General features: G+C 37.8%; 1 protein-coding gene across 1 annotated transcript; it reads left to right on the forward strand.

Moving 5' to 3' along the window:
• Positions 1 to 1,389: 1,389 nt before the first annotated feature.
• On the forward strand, positions 1,390 to 18,806 carry LOC119788828 (vomeronasal type-2 receptor 1-like). The gene is made up of 14 exons (XM_038293481.1): positions 1,390 to 1,625; positions 2,352 to 2,646; positions 2,742 to 3,031; positions 3,294 to 3,595; positions 4,371 to 4,576; positions 4,691 to 4,912; positions 5,034 to 5,157; positions 5,229 to 5,422; positions 15,309 to 15,598; positions 15,780 to 16,075; positions 16,913 to 17,118; positions 17,233 to 17,454; positions 17,557 to 17,680; positions 17,762 to 18,806. Exons 1-14 carry the CDS (start codon positions 1,567 to 1,569, stop codon positions 18,658 to 18,660), a joined length of 3,729 nt encoding a protein of 1,242 aa, XP_038149409.1. The 5' UTR covers positions 1,390 to 1,566; the 3' UTR covers positions 18,661 to 18,806.
• The last annotated feature ends 1,993 nt before the right edge of the window (positions 18,807 to 20,799 follow it).

Consider the following 20,799-nt stretch of genomic DNA (forward strand, 5'->3'; position numbering starts at 1 on the left):
GTCATTGTCCTGTCCTTGCCATGGAAGCAAACCAGAGCCATCCTGCCTGTTGAACTCTGCCTGTTTGAACCTGCAAACCTGTGAGTTTGAGCCTGTAACCTGTAACCTGTTTGTCCTCTCTGCCTTCCAGGGTAGAACCCTGTGTGTCACCAATAAATATTGGACTTGAATCCTGCCTGCCTGTTCTGTGAGTTCTGCATCCTGGGCTAGAAATCCTGATAAATCATGACAGATGGACTGAACTGTTAAACCAGGTAACTGACTCACAAGGATAATGATCTCCCATCAGATGATCGTGGTCACTTACCTGTGTTTCTACCTCCAGGATGTCAGTGATTGGGTGGTGCCCCCCCCCTGCAGCCGCTGTAATAAAAAAATTACTGCTCCACGCTTCTGATTGGTATATTTTGTGTTAATAAAACTTTTGAACTTTCCCACAGTCTGTCTCGCCTTGAGTACTGGTTCGATCTGCCTCCGTTTATGACAGAAATGTTTTATTTCACTGTTGTAAGCTGCTGATTCACTGTTAAAAAGATGTATGAATTGAAATATTGTTTTGTATACACTCTGTGTATACAAGTATACAAGATGACAATAAAGTTTGTCGAAGCTTAAGTTATTCTTAATTAAATAGTCAGTATTATAAAACCATTAAACCATTTGTACCTTCAACTATCACATATTGTATATCCACACAATGTATCTTTGTCAGATTAGTATCACTGATGCCATCTTTACTAAATATTAGATCAGAAAGGAAATCGGTGACATTGAACATCACTAACTTAAACTGTCCTTTTATAGGGCCATAGTTTGAATCCTCTCCCACATACTTTTGATGTTGCTTGTAAATGGGTATTCTTCTGTTCTTTACTTGAACTGTGCAACCTTCGAGTTTGTATGGTCAAAATAATCCTGCCTGTATTAGATTACTTTCTCTTTTTAGATGGTTACTACATTGATTGTTTTTTGCCAGCAGCTCAATAATTAGTGGGCAGGGGTTAGAGCCAGAGAGGTTAAACATCAGAGATTCTGTATTCAGTATGATACTAATTTATTTATGATATTATAAATATTCAAAATATTATTGACAAGTGTTTGTGGTAAACTAATATGTAATATTGTATAAATGCATATGTGTATTGCAGTGAAAGTAAATGTTTAGTAATGAAAGTAGAGATAGTGAAGCAGTGGAAATTTTGTGTTACGTCATTTTGAGACATAATCAAAGACAACAGGGTGGGTGTGTGTTATTTTTAACTCGTGACCACCTGACAGATCATAGCTGTTAAAAAGCCACACTTACTTCCTAATCCATACACATCTCAAATGGAGACTGGCCTGAGATTAGCTGTGAGTTTCTTTGAACTAATCATTGTTCTCATTTTGGGTGGGACTCTAGATAATATGAAGCAAATCATTCACCATACAAACGCTCTGTCTGCTACTGGTGGAAGTGTCAAATCCTCATCAGTGCAATGTACCCTGCAGGGTACTCCTCTTTTGCCTGCATTCTCAATGGATGGAGATTTTGTAATTGGAGGTGCTTTCTTCATTCACTACAAAATGCAAACTTTATTTCATAACTACACTACTGAGCCTGAGCTTCCAAGATGCATAGGAAGGTTAGTTATTGGACAGTTTTTTTATGTTTCATAATGAGAAGAATGGTAAGAGCATTTACCATATACAAAGCCTATGTTTTAATATTGGATTGTGATGATATGATATTTAATTGAAACTGACCTGAATATTTGCCTTTTTTTATAGCTCATTTCTACACTTTTTTCCTTAGAAATGCATAAGTTAATTACATACTTGGTACTACCAATATGGATAATGCTCCAGCTTGCATAATTGTTTTTTTTTTAAATCCTTTTTAGATTTTTGCTTGTGCCTTTTAGTCTTTTGTAATATGAAATCAGCACTCACTTTGTAAACTGATTTCTTGCTTTATTTTCTGAAGTTGTCTTACTCGTGCAAATTTGAGGGAATATTCTAGAGCAGGGGTGTCAAAGTCTTTCCAGATAGGGCAGTGTGGCTGCAGGTTTTCTTGCCAACCATACAATAGCACACCCGACTCCAGTCATCTCATCAAGTGAGTCCAATCTGAATGTGATGCCTTGATGAGATGAATGGAGTCAAGTGTGCTATTGTATGGTTGGCAAGAAAACCTGCAGCCACACGGCCCTTTCTGGAACCAGTTTGACACCCCTCTTCTAGAGCATTAGAATCATATACATTTTTAGTCTATGACAATTACTACCTTCAAATGCCTTTTGTTATTTTGTTATAAGAGAATATTTTATTTTTTATGTTGGTTAAACATCAAAACTAATTGTCTTTTGCAGCTTTGATGCCAGGGAGTTGCGCTTCTCCCGCACAATGATTTTTGCAATAAAGGAGATAAATAACAGCACAGAATTGCTGCCAGGTATCAGACTTGGTTATCAGATCTATGACACCTGTGGTGCTGTTCCCGTGGCTGTGCATGTTGCCTTTCAATTATTAAATGGCCAGGACCCTCTGTTTTATAAAGACAGCAACTGCTCACAGTCTGGTATGGTGATGGCTGCTGTTGGAGACTCAGGATCTACTCCAACCATCAGCATCTCACGACTTATGGGCTCCTTTAACATTCCTCTGGTTGGTAGAACAAATTAATTTGAAAATACAACTATGAAATGTACCTGTGTAGATATTAAGGCTGATATGTTTATTGTATGTTATTTTCTATGTAGGTCAGCCATTTTGCTACCTGTGCCTGCCTATCTGATAAAAAAGAATATCCAACTTTTTTCAGAACAATTCCTAGTGATGATTTCCAAGCCGATGCCCTGGCCAAGCTCGTGAAATATTTTGGTTGGACATGGATAGGTGCTGTTCACTCAGACTCTGACTATGGAAATAATGGCATGGCGTCCTTCCTTAAGACAGCAAACAGAGAGGGTATCTGTGTGGAGTATATTGAATCATTTTATCGGACTGACACACCAAGCAAGATCAAAAAAGTTGCTGATGTTATCCGCAGGTCTGCATCCTGTGTTTCATGTATTTTTCAAGAAAATTTTTTGTAGAGTTTCAGAAAACATCTTTTGAGGTCTTCTATAACTCAACAGAATGCCTTTTATAAATTGTATTACAAAAAAAATTACCTTAGGCTATGAGAACGAAGCATTTTCATGTTTTTCAAGGTGGAGCCCTGTAATTTTTACTAATACCAAATGCATGGATGCATAAAATCAAATAATGGTGGGCCTATTAGTTTAAATCAATTTGTAATTTTTCTGCAGGTCATCAGCTGTAGTTGTTGTGGCATTTGCAGCTGATGGTGATATGAAGTTTCTTTTGGAAGAGCTGGCTCGAGATCCTCCTCCACCTCGTCAGTGGATTGGAAGTGAATCCTGGGTAACTGACCAACTCTCAATGAGCTTCAGTTTCTGTGCAGGGACCATCGGAGTTGCCATTCAGCAATCTGTCATCCCAGGTCTGAGAGAATTCCTCCTGGATCTCTCTCCATCTGAAGTGGCTGCCTCCTCAGTTCTGACTGAATTCTGGGAGGAGGTGTTCAACTGCAGCCTAAGAAAGAGCAGAGGTGGGTAGCAACAAGTTATATTTTTTCATTGATATTTACTTGAGTGTTTAAAAAAAAAAGTACTTCTGGAAGACATTTTATGTCACCATACCTGTTAGATTTACTTAAGTGACATTAATATAAACTAATTATGATATTTGAATAAAAACTGTGGCTACTCTACCCATCAGAAGTTACTTCACTGAATGAAGTGTGAGACAAAATTGTCCAAGTTATACCATGTGTAGATTTTATCCTAACACAGCATTTCTTGTGCTTTATTGTCTAATTGCTGGGAGTTATCATGGTGGCTTTATCTTAAGGCATTTGTTCTTTTTCTGTATAAAAAAATCTATAATGTTTTTTAAATAAAAAAAGGTGGCTGAACTATTTTGCAAAAAATCTATATCGTGATTATTTTTTAACTAATACAGCAATTTTATTTTGATTTTCCTTTGCAGTGACCAAGCCAGTAGGTGTTTCACTCCAGGGTTTCACTTTTTTTTTATAAATTTAAAAGAAGCTTGTTTGTCCAAAGTCCATTATTGCAGGACTTCATTGAAACCTTAGTTTGAAAAGTGCTTATTTCTTCTTACATGCATTGGTCTGTATGATAGCTGGAAGTTTCTCTTTCCTTTTCTTGGCAACAAACCCACTTTAAAAGTATGACCACCCCCTGAAGGGCTGGCATAAGGAAAAAAAATAGTCTAATAGTCTTGATAACTGTCAGGTAAGCAAAATGGGCTCCATGTACAACTTTTCTTTGAGCAATCTGCATGTTTTCATTTCTATTTAGACACTTATCTCTACAGAAGAGAATGTAATGGAACTGAAGATATCAGAACAGTTGAAAGCTTGTACATCGACACATCTCAGTTGAGAATTTCCAACATGGTTTACAAGGCTGTTTATGCTATAGCACATGCTATTCACAATGCTGCATGTCAGAATACAAATGGCTTGACAAAGTGTAACAAAAACATGAATTTTGATCCTAAGAAGGTTAGTTAAATTCTAATGTTGATCTTAAAGTTTTTTCATGTGATATAATGGTTATTTAAACAATTATTTTGCTTGATATTGATACCCCTCCCTTTGTGTTTCTTTATTTCCTAGATTGTTGCTGAGTTAAAGAAAGTAAAGTTTATTCAAAATGGTTACAACGTTTCATTTGAAGCAAATGGAGACCCTGTGGCTTTTTATGAGCTTGTAAACTGGCAAAAGAGTGATAGTGGAGAAATTGAACTGGTAACAGTTGGGTACTATGATGCTTCTCTCCCAGTAGGCCAGGAGTTTAGAATCTTTAGGAACTTAACCTGGCTGGATGGTGGCACCCAGGTAACTGCTTAAATTATTCAAATTATTTTAATTTATACACTATAAATCACAGGGTCTTGAACTAATTAGTCAAACCAGTTTATAAAAGAGAACCAAACTCACAATGTTATCCGTTTTTCAGGTGCCAGTGTCAGCGTGCTCTCAAAGTTGTCCTCCTGGAACTCGAAAGGTGTTGCAGAAAGGACAGCCCATCTGCTGCTATGATTGTACACCATGTCCTGAAGGAGAGATCAGTAATCAGACAGGTGAATTTAATGAGTGTTTATGTGAAACATTATCATCAAATTTTTGGTGACATTTTTGCTCTTATTTTCAGATTCTCCTGATTGCTTCCACTGTCCCAAAGAGTTCTGGCCGAATGCAAAAAAAGATGTTTGTATCCCCAAACCTGTAGAGTTTCTTTCCTTCAATGAAGTTCTTTCAGTCATCCTGGTGGCCTTCTCTATTAGTGGGGCCTGTCTGACCACGATTACAGGAATAATTTTCTTTAAGCACAGGACGACTCCGATTGTCAGAGCAAACAACTCTGAGCTGAGTTTCCTGCTGCTCTTCTCTCTGGCTCTATGCTTTTTATGTTCATTAACTTTCATTGGAGCACCTTCTGAGTGGTCATGCATGCTGCGACACACAGCATTTGGCATCACCTTTGTTCTCTGTATCTCCTGTGTCCTTGGGAAAACTATAGTAGTTTTAATGGCTTTTAAAGCAACACTTCCAGGAAGTAATGCTATGAAATGGTTTGGTCCCCCACAACAAAGAATAACAGTAGTGTCATTTACATTTATTCAAGTTTTGATATGCACTGTGTGGTTAGTTCTGAGTCCTCCTTTCCCAGTGAAAAATCTATCCACCTACAAGGAGAAGATAATCCTGGAATGTGCATTGGGCTCTGTTGTTGGTTTCTGGGCTGTGCTTGGCTACATCGGCCTACTTGCTTTGTTTTGCTTTGTTTTAGCTATTCTAGCTCGGAAACTACCTGACAATTTTAATGAAGCCAAACTGATCACCTTCAGTATGTTAATATTCTGTGCTGTCTGGATCACCTTCATCCCTGCATATGTCAGCTCTCCTGGAAAATTTACTGTTGCTGTAGAGATATTTGCCATTTTGGCCTCCAGCTTTGGACTGATACTGTGTATATTTGCTCCAAAGTGTTTCATAATTTTGTTTCAACCAGAGAAGAACACTAAGAAATATTTAATGAACAAAAATTGATGTTAAATTTCCTACCTATTATCTTAAACCCCTTAAATGTACCTCTAAAATGTTAGAAATTTTGATATCAGAAGAATAAATTCAAATAATTATTAATCCATCTTCTCCATGTATGATCTTATTATGTTGTCATCTGTATTGATTGGCATCTTTTCTCACAAAATTTCATGTGCCTATTTCATACAGCATTTCTCAGAAAAAATGCACTATTTTTTCTAAAGCCACTTTCACACTTTGACAATTTAGACCAGCATGTGCCTTAAACGTATGGAAAATCTTGCAAAATGCTGGCATAGATTGGATAAATTATGGGTATATTTTATATAAGTTATGAGCACACTGAAGTATGCTGAAGCATGCTGTAACACGCTGGGACAATTTTGCGATGTGTGCCAGTGTATACTAATACATGGGGAATAAGTTAAAGGTTTGGTGTAAATAGTGTTAATTTCATCAACGAAAACTAAACGAAAATATTTTCGTCAATGCACATTTTTCACCAAACGAAAACTAGACAAGACGAGACGAAAATCCCCACTAATGAACAATAACTGGGAGAAAATCAGAAATAATTTTCGTGGACTAATAAAGACGAGACGAAAATGCAGTTTGGTAAATAAATAATAATAATAAATAAATAAAGACTGGACTAAAATCTATGGACATTTTAGTTCACGAACAAAGACGAGACGAAAATTACATATTATTATTCAACATATTCTCATTATGAAGTCGTACGAAAAGTTATGCACACTATTTCGTACGTTTTGGACGTTTTTCCTCAAAAAAAACACATCAGTGTGCATGCGCTGGCAGACAGAAAAAAAAAAGCAGATCCGCGGACGGACGTAAAACTGGGAAAAACAGTGCCATCATCACTTATTCATGTCTCTAACTACGTTCTTTGCTGTTTTATATCTTAGGGTTAGGGTTAGGGCTAATTGTAATTTATATTCTATATTCGTGAATGGTGCGTCAGATGCGCATGCGCATACAACGAAAAAAACGTACGAAATTACGGTGCATAGCTTTTCGTACAATTTCATACGAACTCATAATGAGAGTAGGTTGTATTATTTTATGTTTTTTTTTCAAATCCTGTCTCGTCTTCCACCACACACCCACTTTCAAACCTGGAGCGGGCGGCACAGAGTAGCCTACAGAACACATACACGGTGAGGCAGCGACAGGTTAAAAGTAAAACATGCTTTGCCTGGAGCTCGGGAGAAAGAGGAGACGTGATATATGGACACATTTTCGCTTCATTGAATTGGAGAACAAAACCAAATGCTTGATTTTAGTCGAAGGGAAGGAATGTGGCCACATGGTAGTTGGAAAAAACACAACAAACCTGAAGAGACACGTCACAGTTCTACACAAAGGCATTACGGTAAGTTAACAGAAAGATTGGTGGTGGTTGTTTATAATGTAGCATTAAATCAACGGCTATAATGTCCCAATGATAAACTAACTGGTGTTGGCTAACTTTCATAGCATTTAGTATCCAGGCTGGCTACGTTACGTTAGCTTCTTAGCACGTCGCGACCGTAGCCACTTGTTGATAGCATTGTATGTGAAGTTAAATTTATGCTAACTTAGATATGTTATACTGGCCGGGTAACTATAGTTTCAGTTAAATTGCAAGTTTAATTAAAGCAGACAGACGCTTTATGTAATCTAGGAGCTGCAAGTGAACTATAGTTAACACAAAAGACCTCGGCAGCTATGTCTGCTAAATGCTAAAAAGAACTGAAACAATTTATCAGGATAAGACAAAATAAAAATAATATGCCGCACATAATTCAGAACAACTTTAACCTAGATTTTCATACACAAAATAGCCATTGCTAGGGAAACCACTGCAGGGATGCAAACTCCCAATGTCTTTATTTGGTGACATAAAATGCTGCTCTGTTTATCTGCACATTACTATTACAAGAACATTTGATTTGAATTGGCATCGATATTAATACAACCAAAATGCATGCACACATAAAAATGTCTGCAATTTATTCCTGCATAAAATGATAGTTAGGTTGTTTGTGTTGGGATCTGGAGTTGTTCCACCTTTCCCCAGCAGAGTGTGCCATGGGTTCTCTGGGCTGGAGCTCACCAGCACACCTGGAGCTCGTCAGCCCATTAGAGGACCCTTTACTTAAGCAGATGCCAGACCTTTCTTCGACGCCGCAGTGTTAGCTAAGTTTGGTTAGCGAACCTGAGCCTCCTTGTTTTTGAATTTTGTCCCCTTGAGAAAACTGAATTCTAACCAGCCTTTGTCTTGTCGCTCCTAGGAAAACCTGTCTCTCGTGTGAAGCTCTGGGAGAGCTTAACCTGTATCTGCCTGCCTGCCCAAGAGAGCCAAACCTGAAGATCTCACTTTGGAATCCACCAGCTGCTCTCGGAAGGAGAGCTAACCCCTCAATCCAAGGCCTGATCCAACAGTCAGAAGTTAGACGCTGCACCTGCTGAGCACTCTGTCAAACCAACAGTCTCTGGACCCAACCGGTTCCCCCCCTCTGAGAAGAAAGCCTGAAACTCCCCAAGGTATAGATCTGCAATAATCTGAAAACTAAACAACGCTTCCTATCCACCTGGTTAACCAAACGGTCATCTCTGCAGACGCCTGAGAATCCAGCCCGGACCTGTTTCCTGAACGCAGTCTTATTTTGTGCAAACATTAAATAAACTCTGTTAAACTTTTCATCTGTCTCCTGGTAGTGTTCTGCATGTGGGTTTGATTCAGAACCAATCATGACAGTTTGTATGAGTTTGAAATGGATTGTCAAATATAGTTTTTACAGAGACTTAGTTTTTAAGGAAAAAACAGACCTATATGCTACTTATACACTTGGAATTCCTGTTATGCTGTGCATCTATCCTGACATATTAATTTCTGTTCCAGATTGAAGATACTCCATCACCAACAACCTACCAGCCATCCAGAAACAATGACTGGCCAGCTATGCAAGCTTCCTTAATTGCCCACACCAAATACAAAGCTGACTCTCAGGACTAGCAAGCTATGCCTTGTTTCACCTTAAATACTGTACCTTTATATACCATGTGAACTAGCTGGCAGGAAAGCATTTTGTTGTATCAGTTCGAGTTTTTTTGTTTTTTTTTCACAACATTGATCTCAATTCTACTTATTTTATTATTCTATGTGAACTAGCTTTAAACAGCCAGCACTTGTGTTAAGTTCATAAGACATTTTATTTTATTTATTTGTTTCCTTTGTCAGGTGTATTTTATTTGTTTTAATGCAAGCATTTGTGTTTGTGTCTTTGAACCTTAACAATGTTCAAAATAAATATGCAAATATTGTCAGAACATCTTCCATGTCTGCATGTGTTCCTTAAAATTGTTTTTTTTTTTATCAAAAAGATGAGAAAATGTTGAAATGTGAAATAGTTTTAGGAAATGTTAAATATTATCTGCTGACAAAAAAGTAAAAGGTTAAAATTATGTCCTGACTAAAACTAGACTAAAATGTTGACGGTTTTTGTTGACTAAAACTAAACAAATAAAATTATGTTTTCTTGGACTAAAATAAAGACTAAAATGCTCTGACTTATAGTTGACTAAAACTAGACAAAATAAAAATGGGATGATGTCGACTAAATGTGATAAAAACTAACAAGCGATGCTGAAACTGGACTAATACTAAAACTAAATTTAAAAATGGCTGCTAAAATTTACACTAGGTGTAAACCAATGTGTTAATGTTAGACCTGTCATGGGTTTTATATATATATATATATATATATATATATATATATATATATATATATATATATATATATATATATATTGACACTATGGGGAACCACGGGACTGTATATTAATGTCACTTGCATAGTTGTACAGTGGAATACTGCTTGATGCTCAGTAAAAGTAATGAACCGTACACCAGTAGCCAAGGGTTTTATTGAACAACACAACATAGTGTCAGAAGTGGAGACTTTCACGAGCTGTGGACAAGATTAAAGCAGCCCTGAAATAGCTGTATGGTCCAGGTAGCGCTAAGCTGAATGTTCTAGGGTTAGTCTAAGCTGAATGTTCTAGGGTTAGTCACCGAAACACTCCCCTACAACGACAGGAGCATCACGGAGAAGATTTACATTGTCAGAGACCTACACGTCAGTCTATTGAGCAGGCCAGCTTCAGTGAGACTCAAACTGGTTGCTCGGATGGATATGATCGACCAAGAGACGGTGAGGACAACATACCCGAAACTCTGTGACTGGGGGTGGTCTAGAAGCCCTACACCATCAAAAACGCCAAGCCCTTCTCTCTCAAAGTCCCACTGCGAGTACCACTGCCACACATGGGTAAGGAGCTGGAGAGGATGGAGAGTCTGGGTGTCATAAGCTGCATCGAGGGGCCTGCTCTCAAATAAGAATATGTGGTGCTGGGGGCACGATCAGCAACGTGCTTTCTTCAACCTGAAGCATGAACTCTCCTCAGCGCCAGTCCTCCAGCTGTACAACTAAAACAGCCCACTCAAGATTTCAGCTGATGCCACATCTTACGGGCTGGGAGTTATGCTGCTGCAGCAAAAGGCAGAAGCGTGGCTGCCGGTCGCGTATGCTTTCAGGTTGCTGACTGACACAGAACAGCGATACGCCCAGCTGGAGAAAGAGACACTGGCATAGACATGGGCCTGTGAAAGGTTTAGTGATTTCATTCTCGGAGTGCACTTTGAACTTGAAACAGACCACAAACCTCTAGTGAGCCTACTGGGAGGCTGGGGTCTGGATGCATTACCACCAAGAATTCAGAGATTCAGAATGCGTCAGATGAGTAATCATTTTCTCTTCAACTTCCAGTAAGGAGGATGTGGTGTAAACCAATGTGTTATTGTTGCTGTAGACCTGCCATGGGTTATACTGATTGCTACCATTAGGGGGAACCACAGAACTGTATATGAAGGTCAGTTGTATAGTTGTGGAATAGTGCTTGATGCTCAGTAAACATTATGAACCATACTAAGTAACCCAGTAGTCAAGGGTTTTGTTAAACAACACAATTGTCATGACTGGACCGACCTAGGCTTAGATTCTCCTTATGGACAATGTTGCTCCCTTGGTGTCAGCTCATCATCACTCAGGGTGCTGTAAGCAGCTACAGCTGCAAACAGTGGACAATCTGCCTTTTGTCTGGGATCGGACTGGACTTTGAACACGGTCAATGACTTCATGCTCCTAGTCATGCTTAGCCCAACATTCCAGTCACAGACCTGTGTTTTCTACCTCTGCAGTAAATCCAGGTATCCGCCCCGCTGACAATCTGTCGCTCGCTGAGGTTTTTTTTCCAAAATAAAACTTTTTGAAAACTGTCCTGACCTGTCTGTCTGAATATTGGGTCCAAGTTTATAAGGTTGTTACATTGCCATGACCAACAAACTTCCAAGCAGACATGACGCTGAATCTGTTTTGACTGCAAACCATCTTTCTTTTTCTTTTTATTTTATCTTTTTTTTTGTGGGCGGTTGGTAAACAGCAGCTAGGTTAATACCCCGATCAAAGACATCTTGTTATGCAGACCGGGCGCATCGTTGTCCCCCGTAGGACAATGGCTTGTACATCATTTCATGGGCATTACGCTGCCGTGCCTTATGCATAAGTTAGGCTGTCGTTGGACATAAGTTCTGGACTTGTTTTGTATATGCTATGTATATCCTGGTATCAGCACTGTAGCTTTCTGTCTGATTAACCAGAGATGCTGAGAAGAACAAACAGTCACAAAGCTGGTAAAACTTCCCACAGGCAGTTCCTCGTTTTAGTAATGAGTAATCTAACTAATTACTTTGACTGTAACGCACTTACGATTGTAGACACCCCGTTGCTGCACGTTACTCAGGTCGCACAATTAACCTTTTCTTCATGATGGGACTCGTGCGCGCCTTGTCATGAGAGAGGGGAGGATGAGATTGGTGATGTATAGTGAGATTACGTTGGGTAGGTGAGTGTTTCCGCTGGCGGGTGTTAACCTACAGCACACACAGAGAGAAGGAGAGTGAGGAGGAGTCCAGCAGCAAAACAGCCTTTTCCAGATGAAAATACCGGCGTTATGTCGAGATGCGTTTCCCCATCAGATACGGTTTCCCCTGCATATCCGCACAGCGCAGGCGGGACGCTTCACCACATAAGTGAAAGGAAATGCACATGCTCGCTAAAGGCGAGTAACAGCCACCCTGTGCTTGCGCCACAGGGGAACTACGGAGAGTGTAAATGATCAAATGTTAGCCTATATGGAGAAAGGGAGAAATATGGATGGATGGATGGATGGATGGATGGATGGATGGATGGATGGATGGATGGATGGATGGATGGATGGATGGATGGATGGATGGATGGATGGATGGATGGATGGATGGATGGATGGATGTTGCAGTATCTATAACAACCCAAACACACAGGATTTCAGAGTTAGACATCCCCAATTATTGATGTTAAGAAGAGGGAAACGCTATCTGACAGGGTTTATAGGCCCGTCAGATAGCGTTCCCCTCTGATGTAATTTACGTTGAGTTGCAATAAATGCAAAACTCTCTGCAGGTACTTGTCTTTGTCATCCACTCTATTCAGCTGGCTTTTGAAACACACGGTGAGAAGGTGGGGGCCGGGTGGTGGGGGGTAACGGGGGCGAAAAATGCAAAAGTAATGCAATAGTTACTTTTACTAGTAACTAGTAACTTTTATTGTGGAGTAACTGAGTAACTCAGTTACTTTTTGGGAGAGGTAACTATAACTAATTACTTTTTCAAATTAACGTGCCCAACACTGCCAATATATCTTGTGAACTTCATGTCATTATGTACATTCTTGGCTCAGTCAATAATATACATAATGTTATTATTGACTGAGACAATAACGTCCATAATGTCATTACTGGCTCAATAAATGAATCAATGTTTACACAAAGCTAGTTGGTTATTACTATGCTAAATGCCCATACTGTACCTGCAATTACATATGTTCGATAAGAGACACCATCATTCAGCAAAAGATGGATGGATTGATTCCTTGTGTTTCTAGATTACCAAGGAAAATGAACTATATTTTGAATTAGGTTATTTGCTTTATCTAGAATGTACTACAAAGAAAAAAATGCCATACCATTCCAAAAAATTTATTTAGTATAGGCCCTGTCCAAATGTGTAAGTGTATATGACAACCTTCTTTGTCAAGTAGGCAGTCACATTACAATAAGGTGGCCGCAAAATCAACTACATTTGAAATCAGGTCCTAGAGGGGAGTTTGAAGCAACCTGCATTGTTTCTCCTTCATTATACAGATAACCTGCTACACATTGGCCTGTTTTCTCATGCAAACCAAAGAAGCCCTCATCACCCTTAACGCCCATGTGCCAAAACAAATAGAAGTACCAGCATACTTACAGTGGTTTTATGGTTTTCACAAGTGATGAAAATCCAGCTTTGAAGTCACCAATTATGGGTAATGATGGTGATGTCCTAACATCGTTTAGGCTTCATCCAGAGGGTTCAGTGTAGCCCCAAAGTTATAAAGTGGGTATGTAGAAAAAGATATATTTGTATCACTTAAAGTCATTATAGAAATTAAATTATATATATATATATATATATATATATATATATATATATATATATATATATATATATATATATATATATATATATATATATATATAAATAAAAAAGTCATTATAGAATATCTTTCAAGTGGAACCACAATTGTAAATGTCATATTTTTCAATTTATAGATGATGTGTGACCACACATAGAAACCAGGTGTCAGTGACCAGGGGATTTTTCCCTTGGGCTTATAAACGTCTTGAATTTCTAACCCAACAGTTAACAACAATTATCTTACAGTTATACTCATAAACATACTTCAACCCAAGATCCTTCACAAACCTGGATGTTTTCATAAAAAGGGTCACAAAAAAGGAAAATGGACATGTTGGTCTTCTTTATTAAGTTAGTCTTTTAAAAAAGAAAAAAAAAAAAAAAATTTAAGGAAATTAAATAGATAAACATAGTGGAAATGATTTACTGTATATGAGATTGAAGATCACATGTTAAAGAGATATATATTTGGGATGAATGATTATTTGACGTATAATGAAGGAGGGTTATAAAACCAAGACAAACACCTGCATTCACAAGAAATCTTTGAAGGATGGAGATTTCTACCTTTTATATTGGCTTGACATTTGCATTCAGCTTATTGGAGCTGAAGTCAGTGGTTGGCCTAAGAGGGACTAAAGATTCATCTTTGAAATGCACACTGCAGGGCGCTAATCATTCACCGGAATTCTCTCTGGATGGAGACTTTATCATTGGAGGTGTTTTCGCAATTCATTACCAGCATTACACAATGATTTATAATTACACCACCAAGCCGGAGCCTCCAAGGTGCACAGGGAGGTTAGTGAGTCGGAGAGGTTGAAAGGAATGTTACATGTATAATGCATGCATGCTGCAAAGTTTGCTGTAATATTGGTTGAAATGAAAATCAGATTTATTGCATAAACCTTTTTTTCACAAGAAATGAAATATGGATGATAGCAATAGTAAATCAATTAAAACATACATTTAAGAATCAATATTATTCCTTAAATCTTCAAATGATATACAATTTGAAACTTGATAAATGGACAAGATATTTACTTATTATTTTTGTTGTGCATTTGCGTCTACTTGTGTAATGCCAAATTGTTTTTGCATTTGCTTTTCTTTTGGTTGTTATATGATCAATATCTTCAGAGTTATATTTTCATGTAAATTCCAGCTTTTACCCAATTCATTTATTTTTAGGTTCAATGCTCGGAGTCTGCGTTTCTCTCGTTCTATGGTCTTTGCCATTGATGAAATTAACAACAGCAAAGAGCTGCTGCCTGGCATCCGACTGGGATATCGGATCTATGACTCATGTGTCTCGGTACCTGTGGCAGCGCATGTTGCATTTCAGTTAACAAATGGCCTAGATCCTTTATTTTACAAAGGCAGTAACTGCTCACAGTCTGGTGTAATTATGGCTGCTGTGGGAGACTCTGCATCCACTCCATCTATCAGTATGTCACGGATCATTGGATCGTTCAACATTCCTTTGGTGAGGAGTCTGAATTCATTAAAATCTGAAATTCTAAAATGTTCCTAAGCTGATGATACATGAATTTACCTTTTTCACTGCAGGTAAGCCACTTTGCCACTTGTGCCTGCCTTTCGGACAAACAGCAATTCCCAACCTTTTTTAGAACTATTCCTAGTGATCATTTCCAAGCGGATGCACTGGCTAAACTTGTGAAATACTTTGGATGGACTTGGATAGGTGTTGTCCACTCAGACTCAGATTATGGAAACAATGGCATGGCATCTTTTCTTGAGGCAGCAGTTAGAGAGGGGATCTGCGTGGAGTATATTGAATCTTTTTTTAGAACAGACCCACAGAGAAAGATCCAAAGAGTTGCAGATGTTATCCGTAGGTTTGTATGTTTGTGGTTTTAAGAATTAAAATATACTTTTGCTCATTGCTCCCTTACATGCCTTTTGTTTTATCACAAAGCAAATATGATCTATATAGTCAATGCCTTTTTGTTTCTTTTATATGTTAAAAGTGAAGCATACGGTATGTTATTTAAAGACAATACATTCCTGTGTCTTTAGATCCACAGCTGTGGTTGTTTTAGCGTTTACAGCTATCGGAGAAATGAATGTCTTGTTAAAAGAGCTTGCCCGGGACCCTCCTCCACCTCGTCAGTGGATAGCAAGCGAGGCCTGGGCAACTGACCCAAACTTGATGAGCTTCAGTTTCTGTGCAGGAACCATCGGAGTAGCTATTCAGCAATCTATAATCCCAGGTTTGAGAGAATTCCTTTTGGATCTCGCTCTGCCTGAAGTGGCTGCTTCTTCAGCGCTGACTGAATTCTGGGAAGATGCATTCAACTGCAGCCTGAGTGAAAGTGAGAACATTTCTAAAAATGGAAATCATATCAGATACAAACAGATACCTTTTATTTTCTCTTTTTGTTATAAAAAATAAATCTTCATTGTCAAACAGATCAGTTTAATTACATATCAAATTTGCATCTATTCTTTTAGCATATTTAACTAACTAAAACAAGATTTGTAATCATTTTTACTAGGCAGAGCCTAATGCCTAATACCGTAATATATATATTTTAGCATGATGCATAGTTTCAGTTCCGTAATTTAGTCTTTTTAAACAGGATTGTTTGAGCTATAGTTTTAATATAAATTAAATAATTTACCTTAAATGCTTCTTTAAGTTTTTTTTTTTTTATTATTATTATTAAATGCTGTTAGAGACCCTGATACATCTCAGTAATCCAGGTAGAAAAAAAAAAGTTGAGTAAGTTGTGTCATCTGAATAATTCTTCTTTTTTTGAAAAATCATTCATAAGATATTTCATCTCTTAAGTCTAGGGAGTACAATTCAGTAAATTTAGCCTCATAAACAGTACCTCCACATAGTTGTATGAGGATTGGTTATTATTAATTTTAAAAGCCTTTTTACGTTTTACATAATTTCTTGTTATACAATGTTTATTATAGCTTGATATAAGAAATTAGCAGAGATATGTGGGTTAAATACACATATGCCGTAAATACAGAAGTCATGCACTAGATATACATTTTTTTCAAATTTATAGTAAAGTTTTTAATTGAAAAACAAATACAAAAACCTAAATGCCTTTTTCTGCAAACAATCCCTTTGGTTAGAGGGTTTTCTACTTCGATAGATGAAACTATCATTCTCTCCAATTATTTTTCTTTAGGTGCTGATCCAGACAAGAGAGTGTGTAATGGAACTGAAGATATTAAATCCCTTAAAAGCCCATACACTGAAACGTCACAGTTGCGGATCACTAACATGGTGTACAAGGCTACATATGCAATTGCACATGCGATTCACAATGCAGTGTGTAACAAAACAAATACAATGACACAATGTGAGAAACACACTAAACTGGGGCCCAAACAGGTCAGTCCACAGATGCAGCAAATTCCTTACTCATTATTTCTTAATTAGCTTTTAAAGAATTATGAATTTAAAAGACAATTTTAATGTCTTTTTCTGGCTCTTTTTACTTGAAAGGTTTTGGAAGAATTAAAGAAAATAAATTTCTCCAGAAATGGATACCACGTGTCGTTTGACGCTAATGGGGATCCAATAGCTTTTTATGAATTGGTAAACTGGCAAAGGGGTGAGAGCGGAGTTATTAAACTGGTAACAGTGGGATACTATGATGCATCACTGCCAAAGGGCCAAGAGTTTCATATCAACAAGAACCTTACCTGGCTGGATGGTGGGACACAAGTAACAACCTTTAAAGACAGTAATTTTATGATTATAATTTGTGAAAATTATTTGTCAAAACTGCTTGCAAACTTTAACATTTTGTCTCTGTCACTGTTTCAGGTACCAGAATCAGTGTGCTCTCAAAGTTGTCCTCCTGGAACTCATAAAGTGCTGCAGAAAGGAAAGCCCATCTGCTGTTATGATTGTATACCATGTCCTGAGGGGGAGATTAGTAATAAGACAGGTAAAATCAAATTTACCTCATGTATATTTATATCCATAAACATCCACATATTAAAAAATTTTTCTTGAAATGTCTGTTTAGATTCCATTGATTGTTTCCCTTGTGCCAAAGAATTCTGGCCAAATATGGAGAAAGATGAGTGTCTCCCCAAACCTGTGGAGTTTCTTTCCTTCACCGAAGGCTTGTCAATCATCCTGGCTGTATGCTCTGTTATTGGGGCCTGTATGGCCATCATTACAGCCGTGATTTTTTTAAATCATAGGACGACTCCAATTGTAAGAGCTAACAACTCTGAGCTGAGCTTCCTGCTGCTCTTCTCTCTGACTCTGTGCTTCTTATGTTCATTAACTTTCATTGGAGCACCTTCTGAGTGGTCCTGCATGCTGCGGCACACAGCGTTTGGCATCACCTTTGTTCTCTGCATCTCCTGTGTTCTTGGAAAAACTATAGTTGTTTTAATGGCTTTCAAGGCTACACTTCCAGGAAGTAATGCTATGAAATGGTTTGGTCCCCCACAGCATAGAATTACAGTAGTGATTCTTACGTTTATTCAAGTTATGATATGTACACTGTGGTTAGTTCTGAGTCCTCCTTTCCCAGTGAAAAATCTAACCACCCACAAGGAGAAGATCATCCTGGAATGTGCATTAGGCTCTGCTGTTGGTTTCTGGGCTGTGCTTGGCTACATCGGCATACTTGCTGTTTTTTGCTTTGTGTTAGCAGTTCTAGCTCGGAAACTACCTGATAATTTCAATGAAGCCAAGCTGATCACCTTCAGCATGTTGATATTCTGTGCAGTCTGGATCACCTTCGTCCCAGCATATGTCAGCTCCCCTGGAAAACTTACTGTGGCAGTAGAGATATTTGCCATTCTAGCCTCTAGTTTTGGACTTATGCTGTGCATATTTGCTCCAAAGTGTTTCATCATTTTGTTTCAACCAGAGAAGAACAACAAGAAATATTTAATGAAGAAAAATTAATAAAATACAAGGTTAGAAAGGGAAAACATTCTGCACCAAGAAAGTGCAACATGATTGAAATGAGAGTCCATTTTATCTACTAACATTCAGAAAGGTAAGCCACTGTATGTCTTTAAAATGTTCTTTAAGTTGTTTAATTGATTTCTAATTGTACAAAGAAAATTTAGCTGAATGTTTATAGTACATCCTTTATTTAGGATACTTTAAGAAATCTAATAAAATTCATTGGGAAAGTATAAAGTCCATTAGAATTCTTAATAAGACAGCTTTCAAGACACTGCATTAGCTTTCCATTTTCTGATAGATTTTGTTATTATAAATACTCAAAGAAGCAACACTATCTTACCCATCTCTGGTGGCAGTAAAATAAAAAGAAAATTCTAAATAAAATTATAGCATGCTGCAAATATGTTTCAGTAAAAGGATTGATTTGCCTAAAAACTTGGGTCTGCAATTAGTGCCTTAAAACACTACCTATCAAGCTGTTTAAAGCATTGACTGACTTGCTTAAAGATGTGATTGATATTGTCAATATTTCTTAAAGCACTGGAATGTTGCCTATCAACCGAACACTTCTGTCCAAAATACTTGAAAAACTGAATATTGTAAACTATATTCACAATTAAACTAAAACTATTTATTTCATAATTAAAAGTATTGATTTATAGCTAGTAGAAGCATGGAAATTGAAAGGTTAAAAATATTAAATTACCTGGAAATTTTTTATAAGGGGAATAGCATTTCAATGTCTATTCTCTTTGACTTAGTGGAGCTTTTGGTTTGGTTAATCATTCTTTCATTTTGGGTCTGTCTGACTCTGTTCTGAATTGGTTGTCCTAATTTCCAACACATAAAATACAGAAAAATCTCTAAGGTCTCTCATAAATGAAATAGATTCTTAAAATTAAAGATTTTACTACAAATATAGTGAAACTTTTGTACATGACCTGATAGCTCACTTTAATAACTCATACCTTTCACCTGCTTAACTCTATTCAACTTCTAATTATAACTCATCTCATACACCTGCCGGTTTCCCTTATATTGGACTCAGTTCCAGCTATCATGGCCAGATCATTGTTTGCTGTTTGTGTCCTGTCTGATTTCTGTTTGTGTGCTGTCTGTCTCATTGGTTAGATTTATTTCCAGGGTTTGTGTTCCAGTCAGGAGTTTATTCTCAAGCTAGTGGCCTCAGGCGAGTTATCCCATAACCAGCAGTTAGAGCATTTCAGCGTTTCCCTAGGGGTTCTGTTTTCCTGATTCTGTTCCCTCTCACCCACTGGCCCTGTCTGTCCATGCCTGATCTGTTCACCTGAACCACAGTTGGACTCCTGCTGGATTCTGTCTCCCAGGTGCGTTTCTGTCTGAGCTGGATACTCAACGCATGCGACTCTTGACCTGCCTTCACACGCTGATGGATTCCTGATGCCAGGATCTATCTGTTCCTGAGTGGATTGGAACCCCTGACCGGAATGCGGCCTCCTGGATTCCAGTACTACTTAAGTCTGATCTGAATCCCTGTCCTGGATCGGAGTCCAGCCTGCTTAGTGCGGTTGCTGCATGGGGGATGCTATGGATGGTTCAAGGTCACCTCTTATTCGCAGTGCATTGGCTTATTATTCTGCCTATGGTTGAGAGGATGGACTGAAAGGCTAAACCAGGTAAATTATTCACTCTAAAGATCATCTCCTGTTCAGATGATCGTGGTCACTTACCTGTGTTTCTCAGTGATTGGGCGGTGTGATATATATATATATATATATATATATATATATATATATATATATATATATATATATACACACAATAAGAGGTATAAGCTTATGTAGATTAAAGATATTAGCTCTTAATGCTTTGAAACTTTGCACACTTGTAGTTAGGGAAGTGCTTTACCTTATTGAAAATGTGAATTTCTTGATGTGAATAAGCTGACATGCCAAACATTTGTATGTGTGTTAACTGGGGAATGTAACAGAATGGAATGATAGGGTTGTGATAAGTCCAGTGATACTAAATACATGCATATACCCAGCTGTGTCAATGTGACTGGGTTGTAAATGTAAATGTAAATCCCTTTATTGTCCCACAATGGGGAAATTCACTTTGCATTAGACCCATTTGGGAGCAGTGGGGTGCCAT

Source organism: Cyprinodon tularosa, unplaced genomic scaffold (assembly GCF_016077235.1).
Source record: "Cyprinodon tularosa strain WSP-4 unplaced genomic scaffold, ASM1607723v1 ctg327, whole genome shotgun sequence".
Taxonomy (NCBI): domain Eukaryota; kingdom Metazoa; phylum Chordata; class Actinopteri; order Cyprinodontiformes; family Cyprinodontidae; genus Cyprinodon; species Cyprinodon tularosa.

Bases quoted from the DNA above. Each gene is read 5' to 3' on its own strand.
- LOC119788828 (XM_038293481.1), top strand. From the start codon at position 1,567: ATGCAAACTTTATTTCATAACTACACTACTGAGCCTGAGCTTCCAAGA. The intron at 16,076-16,912 runs GTGAGAACATTT...ATTTTTCTTTAG, and splicing joins CAACTGCAGCCTGAGTGAAA to GTGCTGATCCAGACAAGAGA. The intron at 17,681-17,761 runs GTAAAATCAAAT...ATGTCTGTTTAG, and splicing joins GGAGATTAGTAATAAGACAG to ATTCCATTGATTGTTTCCCT.